The sequence below is a fragment of the Caretta caretta genome, chromosome 2 (genome assembly GCF_965140235.1).
Source record: "Caretta caretta isolate rCarCar2 chromosome 2, rCarCar1.hap1, whole genome shotgun sequence".
Lineage (NCBI taxonomy): Eukaryota > Metazoa > Chordata > Testudines > Cheloniidae > Caretta > Caretta caretta.
This window is the reverse complement of record NC_134207.1, coordinates 21,530,506-21,547,286: the sequence shown is the minus strand read 5'-3', so window position 1 is coordinate 21,547,286 and position 16,781 is coordinate 21,530,506. Positions and strand designations below refer to the sequence as shown.

Genomic DNA, 16,781 nt, shown 5'->3' with positions numbered 1-16,781 from the left:
GAAATACATTCCTTGTGGCTTTGGTAAACTAAGCCCCTGGTGGTCAAATGTTCTGTTTGCATTTCAGTTGCTATGTGACTGGACTGTCATTATTAATAGGCTCTAGAAAAGGGCTTTCTTTCCACGTGTACTGTCTCTCTGTCTTTGCTCCTAACCTCTGCAGTCAGCAGATTTACCATAAGAAGATTCCTTTTTCTCTTGTTGGTTCTGCTTCACCTTCATAGCTATTTCTGTTCCTCCACTAAGTCTGAGAGTTTCTGTCACCATGGCACCTGTCTGATGTGTTCCACACTAGAATGGATGAATGACGCTTCCCTGCTAACATGGCCAAAGCCATTGGTGCTTGGAAGATTTTGTCTGTTCCTGCCTGTCATTTTTGAGATCAGGAGGACAGTGGCCAATATTCCCACCATTCGCTCTCCCCGAGGAGCCTAGAATTCATCACCAACACTAGGTTATATACTGCTGAGCAACTTTCATCCAGGTCAATTGCAATTAGAAATTTTGACCGGGTTTATCTGGATTCTGGTCCAGTTCAAAGGAAAGCCTATAGCTCTATATACTTGCTTTTAAGTACTATTCCTTATTTTCAGTTTTTATTAGTAAAAAAAAACCCAGGATTTTTTCCAGACATTAAAACTGGGATGAAATTAGGTTAAAAATAAAAAAAACAAACAGGAAAAATAGAAAAAAATATGTTGTAATATACACATTTTACTACAGTATAATGAAACTTTTTATATTTTGTATCTCTCAGAGCTAGTGGTTTTTTCCAGAAATCCTGGTTTGCGTATGCTCGCATAATTTTCTTCCAAGTATCCTTACTCATGTGGAACCTCTTGCTGGCTTAGAGGTAGTCCAAGTTTCAAAATATGCACTCTGCATCAATAGATACAGGGGGTACACTCAAAGCTCACCATGCCACTTTGCTAAAGTTGGGCAGTGTGTCTTGATGACTGTTCCAAAAAGCCAGCACATCCAGTTTCTCATTGTCAGGATTAGGCAAGTTCATGTAAATAGTAAATTCCCCTTTCAGATTTGAAAGTTCATCTTTAGCGGAAAATGTTGAAACACTGGCATAACGGTCTGCTTCTCCTTTAGGAAAGCGGTAAAACACCTGGATAACATCCCAAAAATAATATTCAGTACCAAATACGTCTGGGTTTAGGTTACGCGTCACGGTCGTCTCCCATTTCTTGCTGAGCATTGCTTTGACTGTTTTGAACACTTTTTTGGTTTTCTTGTGTTCTGGGGTCAGAAGTATTTCCAGAAACAGCTGGGTTTTCTCACCATATGTGTCTCCTGCAGCTAGATGACTGAGCATCCCCAGCACAGACCCCCCCCGCCTCCCCCGCCCCGCCAGCTCTTGCTGCTGGTGGGACAGAGACTTGACCGGTTCTGGCAAAGGAATGGGGTCTATTGGTTATAGCGGGGCAGGGGGGACTGGGAGTCAGGCCTGCTGGATTCTCTCCCCAGCTCTGTCAGGCATGGGGGAACTAATGGTTAGAGCAGGTTGGGGCTGGGAGTCATTCTGAGATCAAAGCAAGAGGGGCATTTCAAAGCTTACCTTACTACACACACAGCAGTCACAAGAAAGTTCAGAGCAGGATGCCAAAAATACATTAGCAGGCACCACACAGAAATCAACACACATTACCATAGGTCATTATTAAAATGTTTTTTCAAAGGCTCCCTGAATTGCATAGCTCACCACTGAGCTCTTCTAATAGCCCTGGTATCTGGTTGCTCAAAATGAGCAGATATCCTATCCACATCTATGCCCCACCCCTGGGGAAACTTATCCCTCTTTGCTTCACAGATATTATGAAGCACACAGCAGGCAGTTATCACCATGGGGATATCTTTTTCGCTGAGGTCTAAACTCGTGAATAAATTGCACCAGCACCCCTTCAAGTGGCCAAAGTCATATTCAACCGTCATTCTGCACCTGCTGAGCCTATTGTTGAAGTGCTCCTTTCTATCATCCAGATGTCCGGTGTATGTCTTCGTGAGCCACAGAAGTGAGTGGTAGGCTGTGCCTCCCAGAAGCATTATTGGCATTTCAACATCTCCAATGGTGATTTGGCCATCTGGAAAAAAAGTCCCTGCTTGCAACTTTCTGAACAGGCCTGTTTTCTTAAAGAAACACACATCATACACCTTCCTGGACCATCCCACGCTGATGTCAGTAAAACATCCACAAGTGATTGCAACACCATAGAAACATAGCCCTTTTTGTGTATGTACTCTGTGGCAAGGTGGTCTGGTGCCAAGATAGGGATATGCATACCTTCTATTGCCCCACCACTGTTTGGGTGCCCCATTACAGCAAAACTGTTTAGTATCTCCTGCATGTTGCCCAAAATCACAACCCTTTATAGCAGAAGGCAATTAATGGCCATGCATTCTTGGATCACAGCAACCCCAACGGTAGATTTCCTGACTCCAAATTGATTCCCCACTGACGAGAAGCAGTCTGATTTTGCAAGCTTCCATGCAGTAATCGCCACTCACTTCTCCACTATGAGCACATAGCGTCATTTTGGTGTCACTGTGGTGCAGGGCTGGGGCAAGCTCCATACCAGATCCAGGAAAGTGGCCTTGTGCACACAAAAGTTTTGCAGTCACTCCTTCTCATCCAAAACTTGCAAAACGATGCAATCTTCCCAGTCACTCCTTGTTTCTCGGGAGGAAAACCAGTGCTCTACCGCGTTCACCTGATGTACAACTGTTAGTGTTAGAGTTTAACAAAAATAAGTACCTGAAAACAACATTGAGTGGTTTGATAAACAGGTGTAAATCAGTAAAACCTGAACTCCTTTAAAAAATAAGCCTGCTAATTTATCAGTGCAAATTGGTAAAAAAAAACAAAACACCACCCCAAAAATGCAGAATACTCCTTTTAAGTCTGTGCTTCCGGAGTGGTTCCCAAACATTTTTCGATGTCAACGCTCCTGCTCCCTGAAGAATAGTAAGGCTGGCCCTCAGGTTCAGGAAACACCCTTCGTTGGAGAGCTTGGTTCCCCACTGCTGACCGTCTCCAGTTTGGTCTCTGGTGCCAAAGAAACATGCTCTGGGTGTCCCAAACTGCATAGGCTGTCGTTTCTAGAGAGCTCTTGGCTCGGCCAACTAGAGGATTGCTGTCTTAGGCATTGCAGAGAAGGGAGCAGGGAGAAGATTGGTGGAGTGGCCTGCCTGTGTCTTCAGTTTATGCAAATGAAAGGGGATGGCTACTTTGAGCCGCTTTGCTTTGAGAGGCAGCCTATGGAAGGGAGCCACGGAGGGCAGAGTTGAGAGCCAGGATCTGCTCACGTGGGGCTTCTCGTAGTGCTCTCTGTCTCGTGAAGGCCAAATTGTAGCAACCAGCAGGTAGAGGAGAATGTGCCGGAATGGTCTGTGACTGGCAGGGTGGGTGTTGGTTAAGGCTATGCTTTCAGGGGTCATTTCTCTAGTTGGTGACTGGAGAAGGGTGGCTGTAAAAGCCTGGTCTTGCTAACCACGATGAGGAGCTGTAGTGTTTCTTTCTGAGCATGACAATGGCAGATAGTGCTGTTCTGAGGCAGCTGCTTTCTGCTGTGGAAGAGTGTCTTGCCCTCCCTGAGCAGAGCAAGGGAAGGAAACAGTCTGAGTGGTTAGCTTTGAACTTGTCCTGTTGTTGGGTATGAAGAAAAGCTTGGCTGGGGCTGCTGGGAGCTGTGGCCCTGGTGGGTTTTGTGTACTGAGCTCTCAGCAGTGAAATGCTCCATGAGCTTTCAGGTGTTGTGTGACTGGGCTGTATCTCTCAGAAGGCTTTAGAGAAGGGCTTTCTTTGTGTGCATGCTGTGTCTCCATTATGTCCTTGCTCCTAGTCTCTGCAGTCAGCGGGTTTACCATCAAAAGCTTGTCTTTTTACTTTTGCTTGTTCTACTTCATCTGAATAGCTATTTCTCACTCCTTCATGAAGTCTGACCATTCTTCCCACCATGGCACCTGCCTATTGTCCTTCACGCTGGAACAAATAGATGACGCTTCCCTGCTAACGCCACCGGAGCCACTGGTGCTTGGGAAGATTTTGTCTTTTCCCGCATGGCAAAGCTGAGAGCAGCAGGATAGTAGCCAGTATTCCCACCATTCTTGCTCTCTGAGAAACCTAGAACCCGTCACCTACTGTCCTCTAGGTCACACACTGCCGAGCCACTTTCATCCACGTGAATAGCGATTAGAAGTTTTGACAGGGATTATCCGGATTCTGGTCCGGTTGAATGGAAAGCCTATGGCTCTATAGCCTTGCTTTTAAGTGGTGTTCTGTATTTTCCCTTTTTATTTGTAAAAAGAAAATCTGGGAATTTTTCAGTGTTTATTTTCCAAAGTTTAAAACTGGCATGGAATCTGGTTAAATATAAAAAAAGGAAAAGATTGTGAAAAATTGGCTGTGGGGTGGGCAGAGGGAGAAGGATGTGATGTCAGCACAAAAGAATGAGGTTTCATTCAGTTTGAAATCAAAAGAGGAAAAGAAAAGGCCAGGAGTCGGAAGGTCCAAAGCATCAGGAGGTTCATGAAAAATCAGACTAAACACTACATCTCTATCAACTCATCCCATTATTTATCTACGAAAGAATTGTTATTCTCTTTCAGATATTTACTTTTGTCCCCAGTGGTTTTGCCAGTATTCCTGACTATTTCTGGGGCTTGCTAATTGCTACCCCAAACAGTTTTCATGAAGGTGGTTAGGGACTATTTAGAAAAGCTGGACGTGCACTAGTCCATGGGGCCGGACGAGTTGCATCCGAGAGTGCTAGAGGAATTGGCGGCTGTGATTGCAGAGCCATTGGCCATTATCTTTGAAAACTCGTGGCGAGCGGGGGAAGTCCCAGATGACTGGAAAAAGGCTAATGTAGTGCCAATCTTTAAAAAAGGGAAGAAGGAGGATCCTGGGAACTACAGGCCAGTCAGCCTCACCTCAGTCCCCGGAAAAATCATGGAGCAGGTCCTCAAAGAATCAATCCTGAAGCACTTACATGAGAGGAAAGTGATCAGGAACAGTCAGCATGGATTCACCAAGGGAAGGCCATGCCTGACTAATCTAATCGCCTTCTATGATGAGATTACTGGTTCTGTGGATGAAGGGAAAGCAGTGGATGTATTGTTTCTTGACTTTAGCAAAGCTTTTGACACGGTCTCCCACAGTATTCTTGTCAGCAAGTTAAAGAAGTATGGCCTGGATGAATGCACTATAAGGTGGGTAGAAAGTTGGCTAGATTGTCGGGCTCAACGGGTAGTGATCAATGGCTCCATGTCTAGTTGGCAGCCGGTGTCAAGTGGAGTGCCCCAGGGGTCGGTCCTGGGGCCGGTTTTGTTCAATATCTTCATAAATGATCTGGAGGATGGTGTGGATTGCACTCTCAGCAAATTTGCAGATGATACTAAACTGGGAGGAGTGGTTGATACGCTGGAGGGCAGGGATAGGATACAGAGGGACGTAGACAAATTGGAGGATTGGGCCAAAAGAAATCTGATGAGGTTCAATAAGGATAAGTGCAGGGTCCTGCACTTAGGACGGAAGAACCCAATGCACAGCTACAGACTAGGGACCGAATGGCTAGGCAGCAGTTCTGCGGAAAAGGACCTAGGGGTGACAGTGGACGAGAAGCTGGATATGAGTCAGCAGTGTGCCCTTGTTGCCAAGAAGGCCAATGGCATTTTGGGATGTATAAGTAGGGGCATAGCGAGCAGATCAAGGGACGTGATCGTTCCCCTCTATTCGAGATCGGTGAGGCCTCATCTGGAGTACTGTGTCCAGTTTTGGGCCCCACACTACAAGAAGGATGTGGATAAATTGGAGAGAGTCCAGCGAAGGGCAACAAAAATGATTAGGGGTCTGGAACACATGACTTATGAGGAGAGGCTGAGGGAACTGGGATTGTTTAGTCTGCAGAAGAGAAGAATGAGGGGGGATTTGATAGCTGCTTTCAACTACCTGAGAGGTGGTTCCAGAGAGGATGGTTCTAGACTATTCTCAGTGGTAGAAGAGGAGAGGACAGGACAAGGAGTAGGTCTCAAGTTGCAGTGGGGGAGGTTTAGGTTGGATATTAGGAAAAACTTTTTCACTAGGAGGGTGGTGAAACACTGGAATGCGTTACCTAGGGAGGTGGTAGAATCTCCTTCCTTAGAAGTTTTTAAGGTCAGGCTTGACAAAGCCCTGGCTGGGATGATTTAATTGGGGATTGGTCCTGCTTTGAGCAGGGGGTTGGACTAGATGACCTCCTGAGGTCCCTTCCAACCCTGATATTCTATGATTCTAAGCTCTTCTTTGGCATTAGTGTGTAGAAAACAGAGAGCGTCATTTTTTTGGTAATGATTAAGGCTCTGTGACTTCTGCAATGGCCAGTGCGGCTAGCTCCGGGACTGCCTGAGCAGATCTGGCAGCCCTGGAGTCAGCTAAATCAGCCGCTGCTCGGGCATTTGGGTGTGTGTGGGGGGGCTAAGGCTGGGGTTTGGGGCGACGTTTACGTCGAGGGGCTCCCCGGATGTGGCCGGTATGTCCCTTCTGTTCCTCGGCAGAGGGGCCAAGGGGCTCCATGCGCTGCCCACACCTGCAGCCAATGGGAGCTGCGGAGCCGGAGGTCACGATGGGGATAGTGTGGGGAGCCCCCCTTTGCCTTCCCTCCCCCCTAGGAGCTGCAGGGACATGCTGGTTGGAGCCAGGGAGGAAGCCTGCGAGCCTCCCTCAACCCTTCCCCCCCAGCATCCGCAGCACCTCCAGATTGCCCTCCCCAGAGCACCCGAGGCCTCTTGGCCCAGGTTTTAGTTTGGAGTATACAGTACAAGTCATTGATGGGTTATGGGCCGTGAATTTTTGTTTACTGCCAGTGACCTGTTCCTGACTTTTACTAAAAATACCTGTGACTAAAACATAGCCTTACTTATGATCTATTGTTAGCGGATCTATACTCACCATGTTTTCTATCTCATTAAGAAGTCGCTAGACAAGAGGATTCAGTCTCTTTGATGATACAGACATCAATAAGGACAAGTAACCCTACTCACTCAGATATGTAAACAGGGTCTGCATGAGCGCTCCTGCATGAAGGGCCTAGACACCATTTGACCCTTCTTTTCTCCACTGTGCAATAACAGAGCTGATTAAGCATCAATTTAGAATCTTGTTATATGTCACATCACTGAAATCACGGATAGTCAGTAACCTGCTTTGGGACAGTGTCTCTGACACAAGAAACTGTGCATTCGGAGTGAGATGCTAACAGCTGAACTCAGCAAGAGCTGTGTTAAGCGTTGGGCCCTCAAGACATCCCAGAGTGGCGGGCAGAGCAGGGCAGTGAGTGGAGTGGTGAGTTAAGGGCTCTGACAGCAGGGCAAAGCCAGGTGCTACTCACCCCCAGCCAGGGTGGGAGGTGAACTCTGCAGCTGCATCTCTGAACTCTGGGTCTGCATTGGCAGAGGACAACAACTGTGAGTGGGGTGCAAGGAAGGGAGGGGCATGTTAAAGAAACTTTTGGTTGCTGGACTTAAGAACCTGAGGCAAAAGGACACTGGGGTGAGCCTTTTGTTCATGGTTTTATGTTGATGAAGCCTGCTTGTGGCGTTTTCCCAAATTCCCTCCTTCTATTAAAAGTTTATTTTCTACACTCAGGCTCTGTGCTTGTGAGAGCGGAAGAATTGCCTCTAGAGGCGCCAACGGGGTGGTGTATAATTGTCCCAGGTTACTGGGTGGGGGCTCAAGCCATTTTCTATGTTGTATTGTTGAAAAGGAACCCTTAGACATTGAACCCAGCCCTGGTTGTTGCCGGCTCCACCTGGCAGAAGGGTTACAGATAGAATAAGGAATCCCTTCCTTTTCCTACGTGTTCTTCCATGTATAGACTGGAGTGGTCCCTTAGAATATGTGTTAACTACTTATGCGAAACCATCTGTTCCAGCTGTGTGTGGCTCGAAAGCTTGTCTCTCTGACCAACATAAGTTGGCCAAATAAAAGAGATCACCTCACTCACCTTGTTGCACTAATATCCTGGAACCAACATGGCTACAACTGCACTGCCTATTAACCAAACATTGATCCTGCTTAGATAAAGTAGTAATTGTTAACAAATCAAAAGACTTTAAGGACAGAGAGATACTGGGCTGCAGGCATTTGGCTTAGAGGAAGTGTAAATGAGAAGATGGTGCGATTGTGTCTTCAGAAAATATCCTCCCCGTCTCCCAAACACACTGTCAGACTAGAGACCTTCAGAGGGGGTGCTCTCTGTCATCAATACCAGAAAGTCCATGCAGGACACTTTCAAAGAGAGTAGGATTGGTTGAATATTTTTTGACCAAAACTGTTCCTGTTTCTCCCTTGCTGGAAATAATATTCTTGTTTCCTATTTTTTCCTACACGTTCTCACTGTCACAACTTTTCCCAGTTAGAGACCAATAGTGTGAAGACGGGGCTTCTCGTCACAGTCATCCTTTTTAGCCTTTTCCAGAGGGGTGAGGGAAAAAGAGGGAAAGAAAAAAAATGGGAAAAAAAGAGGGGGTCGGGGGAACCCTGAAAATAGAAAACTATTATTTTGGTTTTCAAAACGGAAAGAAATCATTTGACATCAAAACAAAATGAAAATATTTGTTTCATTTGATTTAGAAAAATTTTGGGGGGAAATTTTCCATCTGATAAATTTCAAAGAGGAATTTTTCTCACAAATGTTGCACAGGAAATGGAACCAATTCTATTACTGAGTGATTGGCACGGACAGACCAAGCACTCAGTTTGCTACCGGCGAGTGCTCCTTCCAGAGGGCCTGGTATCCCTGTTTGTATTCAAAGCATCCTCCTAAATGCAAAATCAAGAAATGTTTTAAAAAATTAGCTAAAAGAGGGCAGACATAGGCTGTAGGGAGCAAGAGAAGGGCTAATTTGTGGTGCTGGGATCCTGGTTGGGCATAGGGGAGCATGTAAACAATGCTAGGGACTCCAGGAGACACAGTCATTGCTCAGCTGAGTGAAACTCAACAGGTAGGAGTTTCCCTAAATTCTCCCAACTCCAAAGACCTGTTCCCAGCCTTATTAATTCGAGTGGTGTCTTAGGCAAGATGGCTGCCATTGGAAGTGTTGGGTATGGGAAGAGGGGAAGGAAGCCTGAAGGAGCCAGCACTGGATGTAGGGCTGGGTGCAGACTCTGGGGAAGGCACTGGATGCTGGAGGAGGCTGTGGTGCATGTCAGGAAGGCCAAAGATGAAAACAGGAAAAGGGAAGTTAGGAGGTTTTCTCCAAAAAATAGCAAAGGTGGTTTCCATGGCAGCATTGACTAAACTCCTAGAGACAGCTACTCACTACTATTTATGTCCTTTCCAGATGTTGCCATGAAAACAGAATTTCACGGTGTGCTAGCAAATGCAGATTCATATCAGGGAGGAATGAATCAGAGCAGATTAACCTGAAAGCCCTCCCCAATCCAGTGCTGTTCTGGAAATGACCCCAGAGTGACTCTTCGGAAGGTTCTGAAATGTTCCTTTTTCTCTTCAACATCATATATTTTGCCTATCTCAACATTTGTGGGTGAAGCTGAGTCTGTGCCCTCAAACTGCCATAATCTTGTAAGAGTGCTTGAGGAGACCTCCTCCCCAATCACCCATTCCCGAGTTAGAGACTTGGATAGAAAAGTATTCACCTGATGGTGTAGCTGATACTAATCTCCTCCTCACAATAATATCCAGCTTGCCAGCTACTAGAAGCCAAGCTTCTTGCAGTGTCTTAAACATAAACCTTTGCTTAACAGTTGGAGTGCATTTTCATGAGTCTCTGTTATATTGTCTTCAACCTTAGGAGTCTGTAAGACTAGTGAGCAGGGCCAGCCTGGGGGAGAGGGGAAATAGATGTGTACAGATGATAGGAAGCATATTTTAACAATCAGCCAGATCCACTGGACAAATACCTGTCAGAGATGTTCTAGATAATACTTAGTCCTGCCTTGAGTGCAGGGGACTGGACTAGATGACCTCTCAAGGTCCCTTCCAGTTCTATGATTCCACAGTGAGATCAGTGGAAATTCTGCTATTGACTTCACTGAACTGCGGATCAGTCTCAGACTCAGGACAAACTGACAGCCTCTGCCAATTAAAATGTCCAAGCTTACTAGGGGGAGTTTCTCCCAACTCATAGAAAAGGCTATAGCTGTCAGAGTGGTGAAGACCAGTCAGGGTCTCAGACCCAACCATAACAATAACAACATGGAAAGGGTCAGAGGTGAGATCTGGGACGGGGAACACTGCTGAGTTGAGCTTAGGGACTCACTTTGGTCAGCTAATTAAATTACATTTATACACTTCAATGAGGAAAAACTGGACATATCTAAATTCTTCGATTTGAGCATTATAGAGATAATTAACATACCATACTGATCATTGATTTTAACCAATGAGATGATAAATGCTCTTTAAAGGAATACTGAATACAAGAAGAGAAAAATCAATTTTGCGTTTGAGTTGAACTTTTGAATCTCTCATGTTTTTTTTGTTTTTTGTTTTTTTTTGGGGTGGGAGGGTGACTTGAAATTAGGCACAAACCTAGAGATGATACTATGAATATAAATAGGAGAATTCTGAGTATGAGAGACTATAGATCTCACCTGAACAAAAATTCTGTCATGGTCTCACTCTCTTGCAATGGGAAGTGCTTATGCCACACTGTGCAGGAAATGAGAATTTTCATGAGTTAACTATGATGTCATAGATTATATCATAAAGCTGGTTCAGTATTCAGAGTGTGTAATCAGCACAAAAACTGATGGTGCATATGGCAACCATGCACTAATTTATGAAAGGTGCAAACACCAAGAAGGGAAAGAAATTTGATAGGGTGTTAAAAGGGCATTTAAGTAGGAATAATGGGATGAACCTGAACAAAAATAAATTGTAAGTTAAATATTATGAAATTCTTCCTAGCAATGTAATCTGAATGAAGAATAATCTTTCAATTGGAAATCCATTCTATCCTATCTCATCAATCTACCTATCTCTTAGATAATCAACTCTGACTTCTATGCCTGCTACTTATAATCACTTAAAATCTATCTTTCTGTAGTTAATAAATCTGTTTTATCGCTTACCTAAAACAGTGTTTTTTGGCTGAAGTGCTTGGGAAAACTCAGCTCAGTTTACAAAGCCTACTGTGCGTTCTCTCCACATTCAGGGAGGGGCGGACTGGGTAATGAGCGTACACTGGTCAGGCTTCTAACCAGTGTTAGATGATACAGTTCTGGGGTGTAAGGCTGAGGAGCTGTGGGGAATTGGCTGGAGCTTCCCTATTGATGGTTCATGAGTGGTTGAAGAATCATTCATGTAACTCAGTTATTCTTCCTGGATTGGACCCCACAGGCAAAGGAATATTTACCTCCCCCCAGGTTGTGAATCATTCTGGAGCATAGACAGCTGGATGCCAGGCACGGGGCTGTAGTGTGCATGCCTAGAGGTAGAACATAGATGCCTTGGGAACTTTCACTGTAAAAATTTAAACTCGCTTGGCACTTAGGCACCTACAGTGTTTGGCAGTAGCTGAGTGGAGGATTGTGAATTCCAGTGGGGTTTGATTGTGGCATTTAGGCACCTAAAGGGCCTGCTCTCAGGCCCCCACCCACCCTGGGCAGGTGGAGGGTTCACAGCTCCCCACAGCCGTCCAAGCTCCCAGGCCGGGCTCTACTTCCAGCCTGGCTGGGGGGCAAGGTCTCGGGGGAAAGAGGGGCAGGAGGGCTGAGCCTGTGGTGAAAAGTGGAAGGGCAGGCCCATCCACTTTCAAAAAGTGGGCGGGCCATGGACCCTTGGCCCCCCCTGTTCTGGTGCCCCTGTTTGGGTGGGTATGACGGGGTCTCCAGGGTGCAACCTAAACTATGGGACCACTGAGCCCTCTATCCCACCAGCCTGGGGTATCCCTCTCACACTCTGATGCTGTTAAGCCACAAACCTCTGGCAGGTACTGCACTTACACAGACATCACAAGAAGCGTGGCCTCTAGCAGCTGGATATTATTTTGAGGAGGACATTAATATCAGCTACACCAGAGGGTGAGTACTAATGACTGGAAAATGTAAGCAGTTTTGTTCCTACCTGCTAGGGCTATCCTGCCCCTATTAATTAATGTACAAAACATTTAAATATTACAAATACCAGCTACAGTACTCTCTTTATGGAATTGTCATTGTGGTCAGAATTAAACTACCAATACTGAGGGATGGTCACTGAATTAATCCCATCTCTGGAGTGCATGCAAGTGCTTTGTATTCAATTCATAAGTCACAATGAGCTTGATTCACAAAAGGACTTAAGTGCCTAACTGCCACAATCAAACCCCACTGGAATTCACAATCCTCCACTCAACATGTGTTAGCAGAGGCCACAGAAAGGTGTCTGGGATAGCACAGTTTCCCCCTTATATTTAGGAAATTACTGCAATAGCTGAGGTAACCCTGAGTGAGAACTATTAACTTTCTTTTTATGAACAATTTTATTGAAAAAGTGCATGGAGACTATAAACTTAGAACATTTCTCAGCTTTTAATATGGCATTTAAAATAGTATTTTGTTAAACCAGTTCTAATGAATGTAAACCCTAATTCCTCAAGTTTACTGAAGCAAGGACAAAAAACCTTATCATTCACAGAAGTGACACTTGTTCCAAAGACCGTATATCTATACACCCGCTGATGTGTTTCTATAACTGCATAACTGCAACTGCTTCTTTACACATTTAAAAATAATTGTTTAAAGCGGAAAATACTTTAAAAATACCTTGGGACTGATTCTGATCTCACTTGTAGCAGTTTTGCACCATTTAACTGCACTGATTTCAATCCTATTGTATTAGGATAAACCAGGAATAAATGAAAGTAGAATGAGGCCACCTAGAAACAAACCAAATTTTTTAAACATATTATTTTCACAAGCAATGTTGATATCGAAGTCTTATGTTTTTTGTTAAAATTATTTCGGACATTATCATCAACGGCGGTCTTTCTATTACTTAACAGCTACAGTAAAAGCTCTTTTATCCAGCACTTCACCAACTGGCAAGTTCTATAAAATGGCATTTCTGATCTGCACTGAAAGTCCGGTTTATAGTGCGGTTGGTGCGGTGCTGGCAGGGGGCTGGGGAGGGGCTGTGGGTTGTGCTCTGGGAGGGGGCTTGAAGAAGGGGGTTGGGACATAGGCGCTCACCTCTGGCGGCTTCCCGCAAGCAGTTCCCTGTCCCTGCTGTTGCTGGCAGAGGCACGGCCAGGCAGTTCTGCAGGCACGCTGCCTCCTTCCCCCCTCCCCAAGTGCTCCCCTTGGGAGCTGCGGGGCACGGTGCCTGCAGATGGAGGCAGCGTGCCTGCTTGCAGAGCCACCTGGCTGCGCCTCGGCCAGGAGCAGCAGGGACAAGGAGCTGCTAGCGGGGAGCTGCCGGAGTTGAGCGCTGCCCCCCATCTGGCACCCCGAACCCCTCCTGGACTCAAATTCCCTCCCAGAGCCCGTGCCCCACAGCCCAGCCCTGCACCCCTACCCCGCACTTCAAACCCCTCCCTCTGAGTTAACCAGCATTTTTAATTTACCGGCACCCCCTGTTCCCCCGACATGCCCGTTAAAAAAAGCTTTTTCTGTATTATCAATTAAAACAAGAAGAGGTCATTATTACAACGAAACAAATATTTGAGACTTAAAATATCTGCTGGGGAATTGTGATGTGTCATTCCATACTCTTTATGAAAATATGCTTACTATATGAATGACATAACTGAGATATACTTTATGCAAGATGGTTTATGTGATATATCATTGGAAAGGATATGATTTACTTAATGTGATTATCCAATTTCTACGCCTGTATCATTTCTGTATCCAAAGTTAGGAATATTGACTATGTATCTGTATTTCAACTATGCTACTTTGGGTGACACCCACTGCTAACACTTCAGGTACAAAAATGGAAAAGCCAGACAGGGCGGATGGCCCATCAGCAATGACAATGAACTGTGAAAAGCTTGGCCTTCCTGCGGACTCTCCATACTGCCACTGACTCATGGACTCTGTGATCCTACAGTCAGGTGGTCTTGTCACCTGATACTAAAACATTACCTGGAACTTCTTGTAACTTTCCAAGACAAGGGGGGGAGGGTCAAGTTTGGGAGACAAAGGATTCCCACCTTATGTAAACCCTATTTAAGGGGGGTGGGGAAGAAGACAAACAGGACTCCTCCTCTCCATGGCCTGTCTGCCCGAGAGACTGCAAAAAGGAAGGCAAGGGGGGAGTCCAGACTGAGACAGGGGTCCAGTCTGAAAAGGAATATAACTGGAATTCTAACCCCCTGAAACGTTGCAAATTGCCTGCAACAATATCTAGGGTGAGAAATACTATTTGTAACCAATTTCTTTAATGAAACTAGCTTAGTGTGTGTGTTTGATTTCATTTGCTTAGTAATCTGCTTTGTTCTGTTTTTTACCCCTTTTACCACTCAAAATCTGCATTTTATAGTTAGTAAAATTTGTTTTATTATTGAACCCAGTTTCTGTAATTTCTAACTGGGGAGAGGGAGCAAGAGGGAAAATAAGAAGTGTATACACCTCTCTCCACCTTGAGGGAGGGGGCGAATTTCATAATCTATCTTTGGATCTGCACTCCCAGGGAGGTGGACATCTGGAGTGCTGGAGCAAGTCAGGAACCTTCACTAATAGACTGTATTTCTTTGAGGACTTGATCCTTTGCTCATTGAGGTCAAGGACAAAGCTACCACTGACTTTAGCAGTGCAAGGCCTAAATCAGGGCCTAAATCCTCTTCCAATGTGTGTTCAGCTTCAAGATGGTACTGAGTAGGGAACTCATCATACGTGAAAAAATCCAAATCCACTGCTTTCCATATTATTTTACTTGTGATACAAAAGTCAAACTTCCACAAATAGTTCTTTAGAACATAAAACTAAATGATTTTGTACATAAACAATTACATACAGCATTTATAATGTGCAGTACAAAATGTGTGCTGCTTGGATGTGATAGAAATTGCATATGATATCATGATTTAAACAAGATTAGTTACATGGACTAGTGCTGACAGTTACATTTTATTCAGACCTTTGTGGTTATTCCCCTAGACACAGAAAACACATAGCTCTGAAGTGCTATTTTTTTCCTTCCTCCGCCCTCTCCAAGTTCACTTGTTTTGTAATTGCTAATTGTAATTGTAAGAGGCTCATTCTTATTTCCGCATTTACAGAACTGTTCTGAATTCATCAAAAATGAAATTAGGCACATGTGCTTCAACAACCTAAAGAAACAGAGAACAGTAACTCTGTTAAGTATTCCATAGCAACATCCAGCCATGAACACAGCAAACAACGCTGCCCATGGATATTACATGTAGGTCCCCCACTAAATAAATGCCCAATGTTATCAATGTGGACTAGCTGGGTTTCTACTATATATACACACACTCGGAGACCCAGATTCTTTCCTACAGACATCTGCTTGGCACAGGAGTTTGGGTGCAGTTTCAGGGAGCTGTAAGTAGCTCCAGCTTAAGTTAGAACATCCCCTGAGATGGTCTAACTTATACCAATTGTCTGTTGTCCCTATGGGACATATACAGTAGTTGAGAATTGGCAGAGCATTGGAGCACTCTGCTCTGCAACCTCATGCCCCAACATCAGGGAGATCTAGGTCAGGCTATGCCAGCCAGGCAGTGCAAAGTGGCTGGAACAACAGGAGATAATCTGGAGAGGAATACTCTATATCTTTGACTCAGGAGCACTGCTTAGCAATGCCCTTTTCCAGAAACAGCAACTTCCCCGCACTTTTCAACTTGTTACTTGTGTTACAGTTTATAGCAAATGGTATTAGACACAACTTGTAGTGAGATGCAGAACTGCATCATGCGATGAATAAATTATTGGAGTCATAGTAAACTGCGAAGTTAACTTTATAAATCCAAATTGTCATGGCTGCCTTTCATGTGAAACTTTAGTTTATTGGTATCAAGAGGCTGAGAAGGAGGCTTCATTGCCTTAGGTAAAATTTGTTATTGAAGAATTTGTTTTGCCAAATTTAGAAACCACCCAAACCCATGGCTCTCGATTTAGAACCCAAACATCACCCAATGTATCTCATAATCCTCATTTCAGAGTGCAAAATATCCCATAACCACCACTGTTTCTTTTTTTAATGTAACATGTCCCTCACAAACGCAATCACTAGAAGATGGGATGAGCAGAAAGTGAATTCTTGTCCTGAAGTTCACAGAAAGCTGAAATAGTAGCTAAATGACCCTTCAAAGTGGGGATGATGTGACAGAGATGGGAGCAATGGTATAAAGCAATCGGACTGACACACAGAGTTGCTAATCAATCAATTTCTAGATGGTATGGACAAAGGCTTCACAGTGACCTATTCGCAGACAGAAGATTTTTTTCACTTTTATATGTCCTTTAAGGTTCCTTATGCTGAGCACTGATGAGGACTTGATACAATTGTTTGACATGCCTAACTGGTCAGTCTTGACAAAGAGATACCCTGATCCTGGGTTAAACTGCTAGGCATGACCACCACTATTCCTAACATCAGCATAAACCAAAATTAGCTCTTTTAATAAAGGACTCTGAGGATTAAGTAAACTTTTAAAAAGGACAGATGAAAACGCACATGAAGGCTAGTCCCCAATAACAGGAAAAGCATCTATTGTATTGACCACCCAATTCCAGTCTCCCACTACAACTAATGATTGGAAAATGTAAGCAGTAAAAATCTACAGCCAGGGCTTTTGACTAACAGTAGAGTACTTTGAAGATA

General features: G+C 44.6%; 1 protein-coding gene and 1 non-coding gene across 7 annotated transcripts in view; one reads left to right on the top strand and one right to left on the bottom strand.

Moving 5' to 3' along the window:
• The window catches only part of WASHC5 (WASH complex subunit 5), a 72,057-nt gene that overhangs the window by 21,714 nt on the left and 33,562 nt on the right, over window positions 1–16,781 (bottom strand). For 3 of the 6 annotated variants that reach the window (XR_012666881.1, XM_075124942.1, XM_075124940.1), the window contains exon 29: window positions 12,755–12,867. Coding sequence is in view for 5 of the 6 variants with exons in the window: in XM_075124942.1 (XP_074981043.1) it covers window positions 12,755–12,867 (113 nt within the window). In the remaining variant the exon portion in view is untranslated. Of the gene's footprint in view, window positions 1–2,655; window positions 2,729–10,633; window positions 10,659–12,754; window positions 12,868–15,074; window positions 15,265–16,781 lie in introns of those variants that run through there. The other 3 variants (XM_075124939.1, XM_075124941.1, XM_048841593.2) reach the window with 3 other exon arrangements.
• LOC125633085 (small nucleolar RNA U3) lies at window positions 3,422–3,633 on the top strand. Its single transcript, XR_007355476.1, has one exon. It is a non-coding gene; the product is annotated as a small nucleolar RNA U3 (small nucleolar RNA).